Below are 21,655 nucleotides of genomic sequence, written 5' to 3'. Positions count from 1 at the left end.
CAATACTACTATACAATATTGTAGCATAGTACAGTATGTACAGTATTATAGCATAGTATAGTATAGCACACTAGTATTGTAGAGTATGGTGTGTAGTACAATGTAATACAGTATGTGTAGTATAGTAGTAAAGTGCAGTATAGTACAGCCCTCTTTTTGTCTTGTTGCCTCTCCCCTGAAAGCTTGGTGATTTTCCCTTTCTTGGGTTGCAAATAGGGATGCAAAACTACTGGGCTGAAGTCAGGGAGTGGGCTGGGGTGACTGCAGGGTGAGCTGGCACATTCCTTACTCCTCACTGACTGGTGACAACAGGGGCTTCCCGTCCCTTGGACCCACCCACCCACCCTCGGACGAGCCATCAGCTCGTCAACTGACCCCTGCCTCCGAGGCACCCTGCCTGGCTGTGCTTGTTTGCTGTCTGTCTTCCCCACCAGAGTTCAGGCTCCTCGGAAGGAAGGGCCTCTTCTGGGTTTTGTTTTTGTGTTTCTGTGTCCCCAGTGTCTGGAGGGGGCTACTGTGTCTGTTTGTCGGATGGCCACTGACCCACACGTCCTCCGTGGGGAGCTGTGCTCGGTCACTGGGGGCCCCGCTCACACGGCCTCTGGGGTGATGGCCGCCCCCTCACTGTGCCCCCCTCGCCAGGCTGTGCCCTCTGCCCGGAGCACGCTCTGCTCACCTTCAGGCCAATGGGGCCTTCCCTGACCACTGCCCCCAGCCCCCCATGTCTGCCCTCTCCGCTTGCCAACTTGCTGCCTTGACCCCTGGGCTGACATTGGGGGAGGATGGGACAGTGCCGGCTGCTCGTCTTGTGCTCCTGGCTGTGAGGACCGCCCGTGACAGTCCCCACGTGCCTGGACAGCGAATCGCTGCAAGGCCGGCCACAGCCCCCGTGGGCCCACTTGGCCATGGAGACTCAAGGATGTGTGGCCGGCTGCTTGTCCTGCTGATCATCTTCCCTTAGCCATCCCAGTCAGGACGAGAAAGCAGCCGTCAACTCTTCTCGTGTCTTTTCAGGTGGGATGATCTTATCCTTAACTTATAGCAGTGACACACACCCAGGGTAGGAGCTCTGAGCTGCCCTCACTTCTTGGTGCCCCCATACCCGTTCGACGGAAGAGCTGCTTAGAGAACACCCATGTGCCAGCCCCAGCCTGCGTCTTGGCCCATTTCCCCAGCTCTGCTCCTTAGAGGAAGGGGGTCTGTCCTGCTTGCTAGCCCAGGGGGCTGCAAACCTGAGTTCGCACCAGAATCACAGGGACAGCTGGTTTACAACCAGTTCCTAGGGCCCCACTTGAGTTTGTTATTCGGTGGGTCTGCATTTCTGACAAGACCCCTGCGGAAGTTTCTCCCTCTGGTCCAGGGACCACACTTGGAGAACTGTTGTCCCGGACTGGGCTTCAGTTACTGGCTCTTATTGCCTGTTATCTCACATAGTCTCTGGAAGTCTCACCCAGGAACGTCTCTGAGCACACACAGTGGTGACACTGAAGTGAGACCCTGAGCCCAGGGCCTCCTGGGATGTGCCCTCTCTCCGTGGTCCCGGAGTCTGTGGGAAAGCTGCCAGGGGCCAGCTGGAGGGTCCCAGGTCGGGCCTGGGGAGGCTCAGGGGGGCTTCCTGAATATCTGGGAGGATCTGCCATTCCATTCTGGAAGAACTTGTGTGGGTGAAATGGACTGAGAAAGAGGGGCGTGGGGGTGGGTGAAGCTGCAGAGGAAGGTGTGTTGGCTGGGGCAGGGGGTTGGGTTTGGGCTCTGGATCACCTGCTGGCCAGTCAACCATCCCTCTCAAGGGGGCTCGGCCTCTGTGTTGTGTCCCAGCCCTCCCGGCCAGCTGGGAGCTCCCTGGGGGTGGCCTATGGACAACGATGGAAAGTCTGAGCTGGAGCACCCGGCCTGGCCAGCAGTGGCAAGTAACAATCCCACAGTGTTCCCAGGACCTGGGTGGGCTGGCCTGGCCCTTCCTCAGCCGGGAGGAGCCCTGAATCCATGTGGAACAGAAAGGGGACATGGAAAAGGATGACTTCAGATCGACAGAAGCCTCCCATTGTGTATCTAATGAGGAAGCCAGACATGCCCACCCCAAGCGAAAGAAAATAAACTCTGTCCGCATATTCTTAGAATGTGGGAAAGCCTGCTTCTCAGTAAGCAGTGACACTGAGCTCTAAGACTTGCGTCTCTGATGAGGTGACCCCCAGGCTGTTGTGTAGGAAAGGGACCACGATGGCTGACTGGGGCTGGACGTGGCTCTTATGCAGCAGGTTCTTGCTCAGAGAGGTTGGGAAGGCTGTGTTGGATTTCGGAACCACCCTTTGGGCCGGGTACTTCATAGGTGACTTCATTTAATCCTGGCAGCATTGCTATGAGGTAAGCACTGTCTACCCTGTTTTTCTAGACGAAAATGTGAGGCTCAGAGACACAAAGTCACACAGCAAACAATCATGGGACTGGGATTCAAACCCCAAAGCCTGCTTTCTGTGAACCAACCACAAAATCTCGATGGGGAGGGGGTCTCAGTCCCTGAACACAGTTGCCCTCCCTTTCCTTTTCCACAGTGCTTGCTCTCCTCTGTTTTCCCTCCACTCCCTCATCAGTGCTCCTTCTGTTCTCAGTCAGCTCTGAACGCTGCCCAGTTCTCCACACTGAGCTGAACTCTCTCTGCACGTTGTCTCTGTAGCCTCTGAAGGCTGCTTCATTCCCGGGGCTGGAGGCTCAGTCCTGCCACTGCCTCAAAGTGCTGCAGGTTCCCATGTGGAATATGAAGTCGAGCAAAATAGACCTTCGAAGGTGGATCTGATTTTTAGAGATAGCAAATAGTCATTTGGAATCAAGACTCGTACATGAGGTGGATGATTGAGCTGAGAAAAATTATGGTCTAAAAGAAAAAACCAAATGATTTATCTGGCCCAAACTGGCACCCAAAGTAGCTATTCCTAGAAGAAACTGGCAAACTTTAATTGAAACAATTAGCGATACTATTAGACTCAGCCTCCCAAGGCAACTTCCTCCAAGGCTAGGAGGTGCTCAGATCTTTGGAGGAAGGCTCGCCCCAATGAAATGTACACACCCCAATAAAACGTAGACAGGTATTGCAACAATGCCATTTGGCAACGTCACGAATTGTGACATGCACTGCACATGTGTGCTGTGTCATGATGGAAACGTGGCTAGAAATTTTACACGGTGCAATGAAATGGAATCCTCTGAGCAGGGCATCCAGCCTTCTGGGTGGAGGTGGAGATGGAGCGAGGCCGGGTGAGGAGGCAGCGGCGGCCTGGCTGGAGCCAGCTCGGCAGTCTTCCCGTGAAAGCCTGGCTGTCTCGCCAGTAACAGCCACGACTTCAAAGGGCTGCCAGGGAGGGGACTGGGCAATGTCCGCTGGGGAACTCGTTTAGCCGTGTTGTGCGTGGGTGTCCCACTCATGGGGGTGGTGGAAACTAAAACCAGCAATTCCGGGTTCCAGAACCAAGTCCTCAGGGGAGGGAGGGCGAGGGAGCGAGCCACAGGACCGGCTCTGAACTTGATTCTGCAGAGCGGAGGCCACAGGCAGCGGATTTGAGGAGCTCCTCCCCGGCTGGCAGGGCCCTCTCCGGCCCAGGCGAGGAGGCCCAGGGACACACCTGCTTCCTTTCCTCTTTGCAGGTCCCCTCGCCTGTTCTCCCCGCCAAGCCTGGCTGCCAAACGAGACCCTGTGTCTTTCCTTCATACCCCCAAGTCAAGCCCTCGGCTCCTGCGGACTGAAACATAAGCGCGAATCAGGGATGAGCCATGGGGAGGACGGAGAGGACAGGGCAGGGAGGGATTTCTGGGAGAAGAGAAACAAGACGGCAGAAACACCTTGTCCTCCTCTCGAGGACACTGAGCAGCTCAGTGAGTGGGGGCTGGGTGGCCCCAGCCCTGGCACAGGCGGGGGGGAGCACAGCCCCCAGCCCGGCCACCCCGTGGTGGAACCAGAGGCCACCTTGGGAAGGGGGGAGAAGCCCTACTTCTCGCCTCTGCAAGTGGTGAGGGAGCTGTTAGGACTAAACAGGATCCTATTGAGCAGAGCACAACCATCCAGTGAGCAGAAAGCAAAGGTTTGTTGAGCAGACGAGTGAATGAACAAACCCTGTCATTCAGCACGACTTGCTTGGCTCCTCCTCTAAGCTTCAAAAATTAAAGAAACAAGTTTCAAACCATTTTTTCTCTCACCTCCCCACGCCCACCGTTTTTGCTCTATGAATATTTTGATTCAGTTAGTTCCTTTGGCCTTTGGGATTGGACTGAAAAATAAAGAGCCTTAGTGGAAAGTTTCACAAACATGTGGACTATGAATTGGGAAAAACATGTTTAAGCTTGCTCCTTGGCTTAGATTTTAGAAAGCAAGACCCGGGCAGATGCGGCCCGCCCTTGGCCTGCTTGTGATTTGTAAATTGTCCTTGCAAGCCAAAGATTCTTAAATCCAAAATGCTTAGACCCTAGAAAAACGGTCCCATGAAAGGGACACATTCTATCCACTGTGGCCCAGAAAGCTGCGGTCTGATGCAGAGACTAGATGGAAGCTGAGAGAACTCGGTGGCATGCCCGTCATGATAGTCCGCATGAGGAATTATGTAACTTTATAAAGGCCATGGAGTCCAGAAAGCATCCTGAGTCACAAGGGCAAGCCTCTTTCTGCACACAAAAAGGATTCCCACACAAGAAGCAGCACGACAACCAAACGGAAGCAAAGGACGCCCTGGGCTGCACCTCTCCTCTGAAGTCCGTCATGCCTGACACATGCATTCCTGTGCGAGCAGCCTGCCCTTAGAGCTATTTCCGGAATTCAGGTTACTACTCTTGGCTGCTTTGCTTTATACACAAATCCTGTGAGCTTCAGGCTTGTGAACTGTGACCTGTTTACCACCGACGGCAGGGCCTGGTCGTGGCAGGAGTCCGTGGGGGTGGGGGACCCCAGCCAGCAGGAGCTCCAGCACCCCGAAACAGGCCCAGAGGCCCTCCACAGACCAGACTGGGTATCCCCTCCAACACACTCCCTGAACCTCAGAAGGAAGGTTGGGTTGGGAAATGCTGGTTTAAGGAGTTTAAAGAAACAGGGGATCAGGAGCTGAGCAGCAGGCGAGGGTCTCCCCTCCTGCCTCGGCCCCCAGAGCAGGGCACGAGGGACCTGGGGGACCCGCAAGGAACTCAGGAGGCAGGAAAACAACCCTGGGAGTGGGGAGGGCGTCCCCATGGGGAGGTGAGGGGCCGGCTGCTCTCCCAGCTCTTCCGGGGCAGCTTGCAGTTCTCTCCCCAGGGAGAGTTTGCCACTTAACACTTTTTAAATAGGAAGTGCACACCGTTTAGGTAAGAGACTAAAAAATTCTTTCTGTTCTATTTATTGTTTTTATTTCTTTCTACTTAAAAATTTTAAAAATTCTTTTTAAACAGAAAGTGCACACTGTCCAGAGCCAGGTTGGCAGGGACGAAGTTGGAGTCCGGCCGGAGCCCTCCTGCACCCTGTCCTAGCTGGCCCTGGGGGTGACGGGGCCCCCAGAGGAGGACAATGACCAGGGGCGAGTGGAAGCCTGTTTGGGACTGAAGTGACAGGAATCTCTCAAGCCTCATGAATGTGCAATATTCAGAAAGTTTTTTTTTTATTTTTTAACAAAGTGACATTCTAGAAGGACCGCACTGGTCACCCTTGCAGGCTGACCGCGTCTGAGCCAAAGTGTGGGATGGGATGTGCCTTATGTGACTGTCCTGTCACCCAGCCTCCTCGCATTCAGATAAACGAGTCTCTTTTCCCAAAGTGCTTTCACTCTGGGAGAGAGAGGGCGACTGGGTGGGAGAAGAGGAAGCCTGGGCTGGAGAGGGCTGTGGGAGGGGCGGGCGCGGGCTGGATGGCCTCTGGCGGCCGTGGAAGGCAGCTCTCTATTTTAAGCTCAATTACAAAGAGTTCCAACTTTCCCAGGATGTGGCAGCTTACAGCCCTGTCTTCTCTTTTCTCAGATATTTGAAAGCAGGGCTTGTCTGACGCGTAGATTAGAAAAGGATATGAGAACCTGTTCCCCATACTTTAAAGCAAGGGGGATAAAAGCCTTGTGAAGAGAAGACACAAAACCTGTTTGGTAACTTGTCATTTCAATGAAAACATGAACTCCACAGGTGAACATTCCCCCGGAACATTCCTCCTTCCACCCCGCAGCCTCAGGTCACAGGCAGAGGAGAAGGGAAAAAACAAAGGTTACTCCTTCAGAGAGCACAATTATTTGATGACAAATGTTTAAGAACTCAAGGAAGCAGGTTTAGGGGGAACAAAGTTTATTAAACCTGCCACGTCATGGTGATAAAACACACTCACAGAGGAACAGTGACTCCTGATGCCAACCTCATTAGGTAAACATCAACATGGGCTACACGGTTTTTGGTAAGCGTAAGTTATTTTTATATGTATCTTATTTCCCTCTTCATTCCTCTTTAATAAGCATCAAAGAGCTGGTGTCTTGAATCACCTGAATGTAACACACCACCACCAAAGCCTCTGAAAGATCAGAATCGGCACTGCCCAGGGCTGTCAGGATTTAATAAAAAGCGTACACTTCTAGGTTTTTAAAAATAAAAAAAGTCAGTCCTAAGGTTGCTAAGAACTCATTTATCAGCTCCACTAAGCTCCCCGTGAAAGGCATCTACTCGGGAGCACTGGAGGGAGAGTCCCACCCAGCGGACAGCCTGCTGGGGCAGCGCCCGGCAGCGCACACTGCTCCGTGTGTCACGGATGCCCAGAGCCTGCCTGGTGAGCACCCATCCTCACCTCTTCACCTCAGCAAGCCTTAGAGGGGGAAAAAGCAAAGATCAGAACTTCCACCAGTTCTGTCAGGAACCAAATACCTCATGGAGGATAAGGAGGCGGTGAGAACTGGGGAAAACACTGCCACCCTGGGAACCACAGGGGCTACTGTTTGCAGGGGAGACTCCAGCTTGAACATTTGTACACACTTTCCTAAGAGCAAAGGACCATTTTTTTTCTGATTTCAATATTAATATAGAGTTTCAACAAACAAACAAACAAACAAAAAACATGGGAGGCTGATTTCAAAGCATCATTTGAAAAGGGGGAAAAAAAAAACAACCTGGGCATGTGATACTTATCCTTCCCGTTTCGTAACAATTTTGTTTCGAAATATGGTCCTTAAAATTAGTTTGAACCAGGTGATTCTTAAGGAATGTCATATCACATAGTTATTGCAAGGACACCAGTGTCCCTCAAGGTGATACACAGACACAGGTAAGTTCAGGAGCAGATCTAATCTGAACTTCATACAGAACCTATGGCTTATGTTTATGAGGGCTTTAGGCACAAGAAGTGACCAGAGTAACACACATACATATATATATATATAAACGTGAATAAATAGAAAGAAGTATGAATAAATATAGAAGGACATACCCATGTAAAACAAATAATTCAGAGTATAGTACATAATAAAAAAAACAAAGTTGCTTATACTTAAGATAAAACTGTAATATTTATTTTTCAAAAATGCCATGAGAACAATATACTAATATATATATAGTCAACTTTATCCTATTCACAACGAAATCAGGGGATATGAGAAAAAAATAATCCTCATATATAAGGATATTTAAAATGTTAGTCAATTTTAAGACCCTCTTTTATTAAACGCTGTGAGTGGCATCTCACTTTGTAAAAAAGAAATCTAGCCCTCATGAATCCTTTGAAGAAATCCAACATAAAAAGGAGTAAAATTAAAAGTACTTACTTTTAAAAGCTGTAAAAATAAAGCACCTATTTAAATAAGACCACCAGAAATCTATGAGATTATTTCATGAGTTTTAAGGGGAAAAATTACAATCATTTTCTGTAACTTTCAAGGCAAGCTGAATACTACGAAAAATGTCCTTTCACAGCACATTCAAAAGTTTGAATTTAAGCAAGACTCAACCGGAAAGAAACACATTCTGTTATGGTGATGGCTAAGACTTAATAACAAACGGGCGTGACTTCTAAGTGTGGCCCTTCCCAATCTATCTTTAGAGGCTGGCGACTCCCGACTTCAGTGGTTTTGATGGTAAATGCTTGTGGCTACACCTCAGCATGTACAACACAGTCTGGGAGGAAACCCATTCTTTTCATGCTGTGTAATCTCCTTCGCCGGTTTTTCCCTCTTGAATTAGTCCTGAGGCCTCGCTCGTGGAACACAATCAACCAAATCTTTTGTTTCCTTCTGTTTACTAGCTACTCTGGAACATGCAAAACTAAACATTAGGTGATGCATTAAGATCAATCTTTAAAATGTCCTTCACTCAAGAAGGAACGATCTTGTTTATTTGAAAGCAGGGGATATTATTTTAATAGGGAACAGAAGAGCACATTGTTAAAGAAAAAGCACATTTGGTTCACTGAAATATCACAGCAATGTGTCCTGAAAGGACTTCCACATTAGAATTAACAGGGTCTGTGTCATCTGTCACGTTGCCACAGGGCTGTGCCTTTCGAGAGACTAGGAAGTCCTTGTATCCTGTAGCTGCTTACAGGGTTTTAAGTTTATATGTACATACATAAATGGATGTGTGTGCACACCCACATTGTACCTATACATTGACATGTTAACATGTGTATCCATAAACATGATATGTACATATATATTCACAACACACACCCATACACACATCTCCCAGTAACAAAGACCTTGTAATCTGATGAGATGTGTTGGCTCAAAATTACTGCCTTTTCCCAACCCAACCTTTCTATTTCACTCCCACAAGTGAAAATTATAGTCAATCATACTCTAAAGGTTTTACTTCAATCTTCAGTGAAAAAACTATGCAAACCAAATTATATCTAAAAACCAAAGCACAGCTAGGGCTAAAGTGCCGTCTTTCACCCTATAAAAACAAACAAAACCCAAAGAATTATATTAAGATACTGTAGAAATTTACAAGCTTTAAAAATATTTTTTCTTAGAGAAGGAGGGGGAAATCTCTTTCTTGGAGATCTGACTGTAAGAGCTCTGACCTGGCTTTTATGTCACGTACTTGGGATAAAATCTGGATTAAAGATTCGGGAATGTTGAATCAGACCCAACCTCGTCCTTCCAGATCCAAACAACTCATGGCACCTACAAATCACAGATGCCCACAAGATGTAAAGATGGTTCTCGGAGTTCTTGAAAAAGGCAGACTGAGAGAAATGGGGCTCTAACTCTCCTTTACAGGATAACCCCGTTCAGGTGTGGGAAGGGGGTGGGGGGAGAACTTACTCTTCTTCATTCCCTTAGCCCCGCCTACTGAGTCCTGGCATCCCTAACCTCTAACCTTCCACAGGTCACAGCAGCTGGGACTGTAATTACCTCTCTTTAAGTTTGTACGTCCATCCTAGGCTACACAGCTCCCGTCCTGCTGGATGAGAGCACCCCTGAATTAAGGCCAACGCTTCATTTCACCCCTCTTTTTAGGGGAGGTGGGGAAGGTGTACATTGGCTGTCCCGCCAGGCTTGGCCACCGTCCCTCACAAGTTCTCCTTCAGCAGGCCGAGCTTCCTGAGGGCCTCACGTCGGGCCTCCTCGGTGGAGCCTCGGCCTGAGAACTGCACGGTGATGCCCTGGGGTCTGAAGCCACCTGCTCTGGGCAGCGAGCCTGACCGCTTCCCAGCGTCCTGGCCCCGGGCTGGCTGCCAGGTCTCACAGAGGCTCCCAGTGGCCTGCTGGCGGGTGAGGCTGCTGCTGATAGCGGGGTCTGGGCGGAAGGTGATGGTCTTTCCAGCAGAGACAAAGGGGCTGGGCTCGCTCATGAGAACGTCGTGGATGCTCTGGAAGCCGTTGGCCAAGGCCAGGGGCTGCTCTGTCTGCACACCCCTGGACTGCTGGCGGCCCTCCCTGCTGGGGCTGGGCTTGCCCTGACCACAGGGCACCTGCTCTGGAAAGAAGCTTCTCTGAAGCTCAGCGCCATCGCTCCTCTGTGAGAGGTCTCCCATGTCTCCCGTGGGGAGGAAGGAGATGCCGCTGATGTTGGCCAAGACCTGGGCTTTCCGCTCCTGCACATTGACAGCCGCCCTAGAGATGGTCTTGTTGAATTCCCTGCCCGCACTGTTGGTCACGCTAATGTTGCTGGGGAAGCGATGCACTTTGGGGGCAGGCTGGGCCGCATGCCTGTGCCACAGAAAGGGGTCTCCATTCCGAGGGGCCAAAGCAGCCAGGGTCCGCCATTCTCCGGATCTGCCCTCCTTCGAGGGGGACGTGGGGGAGAGGGCTTCACTTCCTGCCAGCTTCTCAGAAATCTGCTGAGCTATGACCAGGGGAGTCGGAACGGAGCGGGGCAGCTTGGGGTGCTCTGCTGGGGGGGAGGGAGGCAGCAGTTCCTTCCTGGGCGGGGCTGGGGTTGTGGTCACAGGCTGGGAAGGTGCGGGGAGGAGCTCTGGAGCTGTGGAGTCTGGGGGTGGAGGTTTCTCAGCATCCTGCTTCGCGCACTCAAGGACAGGAGTGTCATCCTTCCCAACACGTCCAGCCCCTGAAACCGAGGGAGAGTCCTAAGTTACCACCGTGTGTAAAAGTAAACTCATTACACTTCCTTTTCCCTGAATTTAAATGGCCGTCAAAAGGGTTTAGTACCAACTTTACCAGCACCTCCTGGAATCTAAATTCCCATTTCTGGTCTAGGGAAAGAGAATGCAGGACATTCTCATAACCATGCAGCAGGGAAGAACGAATTGGTGATGGTGAAAGACTTACAAGTAGAGAAGGTCTGTGCCTGGGAAGCATCCTGTGAAAGCAGACTTCTAGGGAAGTCAGGCAGGAGGCACAGAGCAACTTATCAGAAAGGGGAAAACTGAGGCTAGAAAGTTTGTAGCTCACACCAACGAATCCTAGATCTTTGTAGATGAAGGATACTTGGATTTTCCATTTCTTCTACGAGACAGAAATGCTTCCCGACAGCCCTAGGTAGAATTTAATATGCATGCCTCTGGGACTTTACTATATATCTTTAACACATTATCGATCGCAGATCCCCTAACACTTTCCTGCACTTACATCGATAACACCTGTCTCCCTTTACAAAACTGTAAGCCAGGTCTTATTTATCTTTGTATCCCAAGAATCTTCCTGCCTCAGAGTAGCACTTAAAATTGTTACGAACGTATCATGTTAGAGAACTGACAAATGGTGGGGGAGGGGGGCTTATTTTCAAAAGCGTTTTCCTTGGCTTGATGATGTGATCTGACATTTTTAAATGATTAGCCAGTTCAAATTAATTTTAGGAACTATACTTCAAAGCAAAAGAGCAATGCAAATGGGAAATTTGTATTAAGTCTATTCTTTGAAGACATGGCTACAAACCAAGCTCTTTATTTGGAATCCGTAACTGTAGTTGTGAAATTCCAAGTAATACACAACTTTGCTTTAAGAACATACATAGATGTATATATTCCTAGAAACTTATTTACAAGTAGTGGTATTTTTTGGTTACCAAAGTAAAAGTATTTTCCCTCCCATCATTTTCCTCATCCTTTCCTATCCTCATCTCTTCTGCCATTTTTATTTCTAATCATCCTTTGCAATCTGGCAGAAATTGGAAGAAACCTTCTCTTTGTCCATTTTCTTCTAGTTCTGAGGACTTGATAGAAAAAAGCATGTCTCTCCTGTGATGCACTCTGAATCAAGCAAAACATACAAAGTACATGCTATGTTGAGTTTTGGTCTCATTTTTGTCTATTTTCCTGAACCAGTTGACTTTTCAGTTCATTTGCTATCCTATGAGAAACAATTCTATCCTTTCCTCACTCCTCTACCTTCATTTTTTTTTTTCTTTTTTTAAATCTATAATCTATTCCAATGCCAAATTGGTCTCATTCTTTATTATAGCCCTTTTGGAATTTCCCTTCCTGTCTTTTCATCCTGAAGTGCTGTGAAAGCATCCACTTGGTTGGACAATCAAATTGCCGAGAGGATGCTTCTACCTCACCAAAATCTGATAAGCTCCGAAAGCTTTCATCCTGGCGAACACAAAAAACACAACCCAGAGGAGAGCTCTTGTGTGACACGAACAAGCCAAGGCAGAGGCCCAGGGACGGGGCTCCCCTCCTCCCCTGCTGCCTGCAACTCACCCAGAGGGCACTCGGGGTCCCCTGCCACAGGGGCCAGCTGCACCAAGTCGATGATATCCTCCAGCTCAGAGTGACTGGACGTGCTGTCTCCCAAGGACCGTGGGGAGTGACAGTGTACACCGCTGTCACACAGGGCTTGCTCCTCAAAGTCGTCAAAGTCATCTTCCAAGGAATCAATGGTCTCTTCAAAGAACAGGATGACATCCTTCTCCTCGTGGGTGAGGTACTTCAGGCTCTCATCATCCTACAGACAGGGTTGGGGATTGGGATTGGAAGAGATAAAACAAACAAGAGGTTTCACTGAAGGAAAAAATGCCACGCCAAACTATGGATCAATACGTGGGCCAGGATAGAATTCACGGCGCTCTACAATTTCCCTCCTAAGGAAAGTCTGCCCTTTAGGATACCCACTGACAAACCAGTGCCTACAATGTCCCTTAGGTGTAATGAGTCAGGCCCTAGCCTTGTGGTTTCTTGGGAGCCAGTGACAAAAAGAAATTCTCCTTCAGGACCTCCTTGGGAAAGCTGTTTTCAACTTACTACTAAAGCACTGTCAGAAATACTTGTTTTTTCCACAATAACAATGGGGGAGACTTTTAGTTAAAGATTGTGGACTGAACTCACATATTGTTCCTCTCCCTGCAGAAACCAACTAAATCAATAAAGGGATTTTTTTCAAGACATAAAGAACTGGAAAAGAGATGAGAGCAACAGAATTTTGGAAGTTAGATGGCTGAACCACAGGTAGTAACTGACTTAGAAGACCCAAGAAAGCTGAACTTTAAGCCACCAGTTGGGGAAAGCCAAGAATCAACTGGTTATGTACCGTAGATCCCCCGCTGCAAGCTCAGGAATTGGTGGTACTGAGTAGTTCTGGGTGTGTGGTAAGGGTGATGTTGAAAACAGCAGAATTGGTTGAAAGTTGCTTTCAGAAGCAATTAGATTCCCCTGGATGAAAAGGAGATGTTTATTCTCAAAGAAAGTAAGAAAGAGACTGAATTAAGGGATACCAAGCAGAGCTGATGGTGAAGAACTGTACTGAAAACAGAGGGACTAAGTGAAGCCAAACTGATATCCTCAAATAGGATTTTAAGAGTTTTCTCTGGTGAATCTGAAGGATCCAAGAGCCTGAAAAGACTGATATTGGGTACCTTATGCAATAGCTCAGCAAGATCACTTCACAAGTGAAGATCACAGCCAACAAACCCAGCACAGAATTTTCAACCAGTTTCTTAATGTTCTTATCTTAAATATGTGCAAATATCTAACAATCACCAAGCATTGAGGAAAACCTCAAATATGAAAGATATATAAAAACAAACAAAAGAAACTATGTACAGGAAACAAACTATTAGAGTGATAAAAATTTCAAAAATGTTATCATCATTAATTTCTTTAGAGAGGTATGAGGAAATATTGAATCCATCAACAAGAACACAATGCAATTTAAAAAAACATTAGAAACAGCAACTAAAAGAATAAAATATCTAGGAATAAATTTTAATGCAATTTTATTGAAATATCTTCACATACCATACAATCCAAAGTATACAAATTGTTCACAGCATCATCATATAGTTGTGCATTCATCACAATTTTTGAACATCTTCATTACTCCAAAAAATAAAAATAAAAATAAAAAAGAATACCCAAAACATCCCATAACCCTAATCCCCCTCTATTATTCATTGACTTTTAATCCCAATTTTTCTACTCATCTGTCCATACACTGGGTAAAGGGAGTGTGAGCCACAAGGTTTACACAATCACATGGTCACACCACATAAGCTATATAGTTATACAATCATCTTCAAGAATCAAGGCTACTGGGTTATAGTTCAACAGTTTCAGGTATTTCCTTCTAGCTATTCTAATAAACTAAAGACTAAAAAGAAATATCTATATAATGCATAGGAGTTACCTCCAGAATGACCTCTCAACTTCTAGGAATAAATTTAACCAAGGATGTAATAGACTTGAACAAGGAAAACTACAAAACATTGTGGAAAGAAATTAAAGAAGATCTAAATAAATGGAAAGACATCCCATGTTCAAGGACTGGAAGACTGATATTGTTAAGATGACAATACAACCCAAAGCAATTTAGACTCAACACAATCCTGATCAAAATTCCAAGAGCCTTCTTTGCAGAAATGAAAAAGCTAATCATTCAAATTCATATGGAAGGGCAAGGGGCCCTGAACAGCCAAATCCATTTTGAAAAAGAATACCCAATAACAAAATTGAAAGACTCACATTTCCTGATTTCAAAACTTAGCACAAAGGTGTAGTAATCAAAACAGAATGGTACTGGCAAAAGGACAGGCATATAGACCAATGGAAGAGAACAGTCCAGATATCAACCCATACATCTATGGCCAGTTGATTTTTGACAAGGGTGCCAAGTCCACTCAATGGGGAAAGAGTACTCTCAACAAATGGTGCTGGGAAAACTGGATATCCACAAACAAAAGAGTAAAAGTGGACACACCATAAACAAAAACTGACTCAAAATGGATCAATGACCTAAATATAAGAGCTAAAACTATAAAATGCTAAGAAGAAAACATAGAGCAATTATCTTCAGGACACTGTATTATGTAATGGATTCTTCTTAGTCTTTACACCAAAATCATGAGCAACAAAAGGAAAAATAGATAATTGAGACATCATCAAAATTAAAACTTGATGCAGTACATCAAAGGACATTATTAAGAAAGCAAAAAGACAACCTACAGATTGGGAAAAATATTTGGAAACCATACTATCTGAGAAGGGATTAATATCCAGAAACAAAAGAACTACAACTCAACAAGACAAATAACTCAACTAAAAAATGGGCAAAGGCTGGACCCAGCGTTGGAGGATTGAGAAAATCTTCTTGACCAAAAGGGAGAAGCAAAATGAAACAAAATAAAGTTTCAGTGGCTGAGAGACTTCAAATGGAGTTGAGCGGTCACTATGGAGGGCATTTTTATTTTTATTCTTTGGTGTATTGGAATAGCTAGAAGGAAATACCTGAAACTGTCAAACTGCAACCCAGTAACCTTGATTCTTGAAGACGACTGTATAACTATGTAGCTTATATGGTGTGTCTTTGTGATTATGAAAACCTTGTGGCTCACACTCCCTTTACCTAGTGTATAGATAGATGAATAGAAAACTGGGGACAAAAATTAAATGAAAAATAGGGTGGGATGGGGGGATTGAATGTTTTGGGTGTTCTTTCATACTTTTATTTTTATTCTTATTTTTATCTTTTTTTTGGAGCAGTGAAAATGTTTAGAAATTGTGGTAATGAACGCACAACTATATAATGGTACTGTGAACAACTGGTTGTACACTATGGATGACTGTATGGTACGTGAACATATCTCAATGAAACTGAATTTTTTAAAAATGGGCAAAGGACTTGTAATTTCTCTGAAGAATATATTCAAATGGCCAATAAGCACACAAAGAGACTGTCAACATCATTAACCATTAGGTTACATGAAATACAAAGTAAACTAACCATATATAAATAAACTTGACAAATTTGTTGCATAATTCTAAGTTTATCTGTAGATTCTTTTTGATCTTCTACATATACAGTAGTAGCTACAAATGACATACTTTTTATTTCTCCCTTTCTATTCCTTATGCCATTCATTCAGGTTCTCCAGTTAGCCGAACAGAGATGGCATCTTTGTCTTCTTCCCTATCTCAAGGGAGAAAGCTTTCAATATTTCACCATTACGTACAATGTTTGCTATAGTTTTTTTTTAAATCAGATTAAGAAGGTTCTCTTCTACTCCTACTTTGCTGGGTGTATGGGTTTTTAAAATAATGAATGGGCTGTGAATTTTGTCAGATGCTTCTTTTTTTTAAATTCAGTTTTACTGAGATATATTCACATACCATACAATCATCCATGGTATACAATCAACTGTTCACAATACCATCATATAGTTGTGCAATTCATCACCCCAATCTATTTTTGAACATTTTCCTTATATGAGAAAGAATCAGAATAAGAATAAAAAAATAAAAATAAAAAAAAAAACACCCAAACATCCTCCCCATCCCACCCTATTTTTCATTTAGTTTTTGTCCCCATCTACTCATCCATCCATACACTGGATAAAGGGAGTGCAATCCACAAGGTTTTCACAATCACACTGTCACCCCTTGTAAGCTACATTATTATACAACCATCTTCAAGAGTCAAGGCTACTGGGTTGCAGTTTGGTAGTTTCAGGTATTTATTGCTAGCTATTCCAATACATTAAAACCTAAAAACAGTTTATATATATATATATATATATAGTATACTATATATATATATATATATATAGTATACTATATATATATAGTATAGTATGTAAGAATGTCCACCGGAGTGACCTCTCAACTCCATTTGAAACCTCTCAGCCATTGAAGCTTTATTTCGTTTCATTTCACATCCCCCTTTTGGTCAAGAAGATGTCCTGAATCCCATGATGCTGGGTCCAGGTTCATCCCCAGGAGTCATATCTTGGTCACATGCTTATGTTTCATATGTAGTAGTGATTCTCCACTGGGGTGACTTTACCCTCTATGAGACATCCGGCAGTGTCTGGAGGCATTTTCAGTTGTCCCCACTGGGGTGGGTGTTACTGGCATGTAGTGGATAGAGACCAGGAGTGGTGCTAAACACCCCACAATGCACAAGACAACCCCCCATGACCAAGAATTATCTGGCCCCAAGTCTATTTTGATAGTGCCCAAGTTGAGAAAACGTGATCTATTGAGATGATTACATACTTCCTCTATTTGTTAATGTACTGAATTACACTGATTGATTTTCAAACAGTAAATCTACTTTGCATTCTTGGAATTGGCCTAACTTGACTGTGATATGTAAATATCTTTTTTATGCACCACTGAATTTGATTTACTAATATCTTGTTTAGAATTTTTGCATCTATAGCCACAAGATAGATTGGCCTGCAATTTTCCTTTCATTGTAATCAGGTTTTGTATCCCTTTTGTTTTTAAAATTTGAACTTCTGTATCAATATGCCCTAAAATTTTAGCTCATGGCATATCTATTGTGAGATTGGAGGGTGGAGGTGGAGACCTTTAAGAATGATTTTGTTTCTCCAGCTGAAATTAGAGCAGTTCCACATTAACTAGATGACTTGTAATTTTATCATTTTTCACATCAGCAGTTGCGCACCCCTGAGAACTTCAGTACTCCCTCCAATAACAGGGTCAGTATGAAGGGACAATAAAAGAAGATACTGCAAGGGGGAAATGGGTACACCGTATCCCTTACTTAATATTTTTTATTTAGCACTGGACCAAGGCAAAGACTAAAGAAATGAACCAATACTGTAATCTTTGGCAATTCTCAATGTCTACAGAATATATGACCAAGGAATTTAAGTTTTATTTTTCAAACTCCAGGATCTGTCCCCAGTTATCTTTCAAATTTTGCTTCCTACTGCTCTCCCCTTTATACTTTATACCGGGATTGCAGTTTTTTTTCTGTAAAGGGGCAGATAGTAAATATCCTGGGGTTTGTGGGTGTTCTGGTTTGCTAAAGCTGCCGAAATGCAAAATACCAGAAATGGATTGGCTTTTTCAATGGGGATTTATTATGTTGCAAATTTACAGTTGTATGTCCATGAAAATGTCCAAATTAAGGCATTAACAGGATGATACCTACTCTGAAAAAGGCTGATGTCATCTGGAGTTCCGCTGCCACATGGGAAAGCACATGGCCGGCTCTGTTAAACCTTCTCTTTGGGTTTAGCTTCTGGTTTCAGTGGCTTTCTCCAAAATGTCTCTGGGCTTCTGTCTCAGCTCCTGAAGGTCCTTGCTTGCTTCTCCCGGGGGGCAAATTCTGGATTACATATCTTAGCTTCTCTCCAAAATGTCTCTCTCAGCATCTCCAAGTGTCTGGGTCTGTATCAGCTCTGAGCTCTCTCTCTCCCTGAGCTCTCTTAAGGACTCCAGTGAACTAATTAAGATCACCTTGAATGGGCCAGGTCATATCTCCATGGAAACAATCTAATCAAAAGGTCCCACTCACAATTGGGTGGCTCACAGCTCCATGAAAACAACCTAATCAGCTCATGCTTTTGGGGGAAGGGGGGGTCTAATCAGGAAAAACTTCACAGAAAAAATGATATATTAGTTAATAACCTGAAGGAATGGGGTGGGAGTTAAGCAAAAGAGATGAAGGCTAGTTGAAAAGGTGTTTTGTTACGATCATATCGGCTATAGTTTGGAAAATACTGCATGTGGGAACCAACTTAGAGAAGAGCTAAAGGTCACCTCAACTAGAGAGGTGGACTAGAGAAAAGCAGATGGGTTCGAGAGATCCCACCCACAACAGGTCTGTGGATCAAAAGGACATGGTCTTTTATGGGGTACATAACAGATTCAAACCAGCAGAGCGGGTTTTATGGTGGTTACTACTCAACTCTATCAATGTAATGTGAAAGAAGTGATAGACAATATGTAAATGAATGAGCCTAGCTGTTTTTACAATAAACTGTATTTACAAAAACAGATGGGGTCCAGGTTTGGTCCTGCACTGTAGTTTGCAGACTGTTGCTCTATACTCGAATCAAACTGAACCATTTGCTGTTGCCTATACCAGTTTCTATGTCAGCAGTGCCCGTCTGCAAAGCCACATCTTACCTATCCTTCATGCTCCAATTTAAATGTCACACACCTCCAACCCACTCCCAGGGCATTTACTGAATCATACATTCACATATTTGAGCACGTACTAAGCATCAGGCAGTACAAATACAAGAGTACAAACACTGTTCTTGCCATCTAGAGCTTATCATCTAAAGAGGGCTTCAGATGAGAAAACAGGCAGTCACAGTACCACAAGTAGTTGTCATAATATTACAGAAACACACAGCTTGGGTCTCAGCTCATGCTTTGGGGGAAGAGGAGGTCTAATCAGGAAAAACTTCACAGAAGAAATGATATACTAGTTAATAACCTGAAGGAAGGGGGTGGAAGTTAAGCAAAAAGGGATGAAGGCTAGTTGAAAAGGTATTTTGTTAAGATCATCTTGGCTATAGTTTGGAAAATACTGCATGTGTGAACCAACTTAGAGAAGAGTTAAGTCACCCAACTAGAGAGGTGGAATAGAGAAAAGCAGATGGATTTGAGAGATACTTAAAAAATAGACTCAACTCCTTAAATAAAATTCTATTTTTACTATAGTTATTCTGTCACCCACATTTTTCCCCTCTGTAGACTCTGCACTTAAAGAAAGGACCATGTCTGTATTTTCTAAGTGTAGTTGTCTTGCATCCAGTAGGCAGTCAGTGCAATCAAAGTATACTGAGGGAAGTTTCTCAAGAAACTGCCCTGTTTTATCATCCAAGATAGGACTGGTCCTAAAAAATCAACCACTGAGCTACCTTTCCACTCAACTTATATACAAACTGGACCCAACCTTAAAAAATGCTTCTATGGAAAATTTAGTTTGTAAGTCTTTGGAATGTGAAAATTATGTTCCCAGAGAAACAATCTTTAAATGGCAATAATTAGTTCTGTAAGCTAACCCCCCAGCCTATATAACATAAATCCAGTAGAACTGCAATACATAATGCAAGAAAGTATAGAATACCCTTGTTCTTTTTAATGTCATAAATTATATTGAAACAAGAACATATCATCATACTGTAGTTTCCCTTAAGTTCACAAATCTAAAATTAAAGAAAAACTAAAAGTAATAAAATTTAAAAAGTTGTTTAAATAAAAAATGCACATACTTAATAAAATAAGCTTAATCAGACTATTTATTTCGGTTCCCACCTGGCTGGAGAGAGCAACGGGGGCTCTGGTTAAGGTCAAGAGTTTTAAAGGTGTGTAGAACTGCCTATAACTTAAACTTTGAGCTTTCATGGTTCTTGGTACAAGTGTCATTAATTCTAGTCTTATTTATGTTTATCAGCCAAGATTAGAGTTATTTTCTGATTCAAAAAAGGAACAAGTGAGTGCATAGCACTTCCACCCTGAAGATAACACATTTTAAACACCTCCTTCCAAATCTGTGGCTCCAAGCAAGTCTGCTCATTTTACCCGGAGTCCCTCAAGTCACAGTTTTCTCTCAGTGGTTTCCCTGCTCCTGCTCCCTCATTATTTGTACCTACAAGACACAAATCGATTGTAACCAGGCTGCCCAGTGGCCAGATCCCAGGTCCTGGGAGACTCCTGTTCTTGCTTCCTGATCCCCTCTGTGGTCTCCCTGCTGTCCGGGGCTGGAGTGTGGGCTGGGGACCCGACTGGATCAAAGCCCTTCTTGGTGATCCGCCTGGCCTGGCACCTGGCCCACGGGGCAGGGCCAGAAATGCTGCAGGCTTGGTCCATTGCCTCATCTCGCAAGCACGAAGCTGCCCTCCCAATGAACCTGCACGCTGCCTGCACCTGAGAGAGAAAGCAAGGTGGGAATGGGAAAAAACCCAGGCAAGAGCAGGGGAGCAGGCACCTCAGGCCAGAAAAGGGGCAAGCGGCCCCAGTCCAAGAGACTTCCTGTTTACTCCTCCAGCTCCCAGGGCACACTGGACGCTGCCTCTCTCAGGCAGGGAGGGTAAAGAGGAAGGCACAGTCCTTGAAGAGGCAGGGCATCAAAAAGCAGGGAATTCTGACACCTGAGACAACATGGATGAGCCTGGAAAACATGCCAAATGAAATAAGCCAGGCAGAAAAGGACAAATACATGATTTCCTCTTACATGAGAAGTTAGAATAGGCAAATTCTTTGAGACAGAAAGTGGAGTAGAGGTTACCAGGGGCTGGGGGAAGTGGGGAACAGGGAGTTATTGCTTAATGGGTCAGAGTTTCTATTTGGAGTGATGAAAAAGTTCTGGAAATAGTGGTTATGGTTGCACAACGTTATGAATGTTAATTAATGACACTGAACTGTACACTTCAATGGTTGAAATGGCTAATTTTATGTTATATATATCCATTTTTTACCACAATAAGATTTTTTTTTTTTAAAAAACACCAAAAAAAAAAAATAAAAAAATAAAAAAATTAAAAAAAAGGCAAGGCAGCAAGCAAGAATTTGAGCTCTGAGAACAATCAGATAAAAAGTTGGGCAAACAAACTTTTTAAATGAATGCTAGCAACAAACACAAAAGTCAACAATCCTAGGTATATTTACATTAGTACAGATTTGGGACAGCAGTTTTCTTTTTGGGGAAATGGTAGAGAGAGAAAAATAAAAAAAAATTTTGAACAAAAGCTGAGAAGGCTTAGAATACTCAGACTAAAATAACTTCTACCTAAGAGATAACTGAACCTTGCTTCCATACTTAAGTTCTTAGGATTTTTCTTTTGTTTTGTTTTTCATTTAAACAAAGAAACTCGGCTTAATTGCAGAGAAAGACAACTGTGGCAATTACTTGCGAAGGAGGAAAATATAGCACCAGCTGAGTTTGTCGTTATTATAGACAAAAAATATATATCATAAAAAGATGATTATGGCCAAAAACATTTCTAGAAATGAGCCAAGCCCCTCTTAACCAGCAGCCTTAACCAGGTAGGCAGCTGAGGGCACCTATTTTGGCCAAGT

General features: G+C 44.5%; 1 protein-coding gene across 6 annotated transcripts in view; it reads right to left on the bottom strand.

Moving 5' to 3' along the window:
- Window positions 1–6,272: 6,272 nt before the first annotated feature.
- PROSER2 (proline and serine rich 2) overlaps window positions 6,273–21,655 on the bottom strand; it is a 56,667-nt gene continuing 41,284 nt past the window's right edge. For 5 of the 6 annotated variants that reach the window (XM_037847112.1, XM_037847110.1, XM_037847113.1 and 2 more), the window contains 2 exons: window positions 12,080–12,323; window positions 6,273–10,485 (listed from right to left, as the gene is read on the bottom strand). In XM_037847112.1, coding sequence (XP_037703040.1) covers window positions 9,488–10,485; window positions 12,080–12,323 — 1,242 coding nt within the window. In that variant the 3' untranslated portion in view covers window positions 6,273–9,487. Of the gene's footprint in view, window positions 10,486–12,079; window positions 12,324–17,771; window positions 17,971–21,655 lie in introns of those variants that run through there. The other variant, XM_037847115.1, reaches the window with a different exon arrangement.

This window comes from Choloepus didactylus, chromosome 8, assembly GCF_015220235.1.
Source record: "Choloepus didactylus isolate mChoDid1 chromosome 8, mChoDid1.pri, whole genome shotgun sequence".
Taxonomy (NCBI): domain Eukaryota; kingdom Metazoa; phylum Chordata; class Mammalia; order Pilosa; family Megalonychidae; genus Choloepus; species Choloepus didactylus.
The sequence above is the reverse complement of the archived record's forward strand: the minus strand, read 5'-3'. Positions and strand labels throughout refer to the sequence as shown.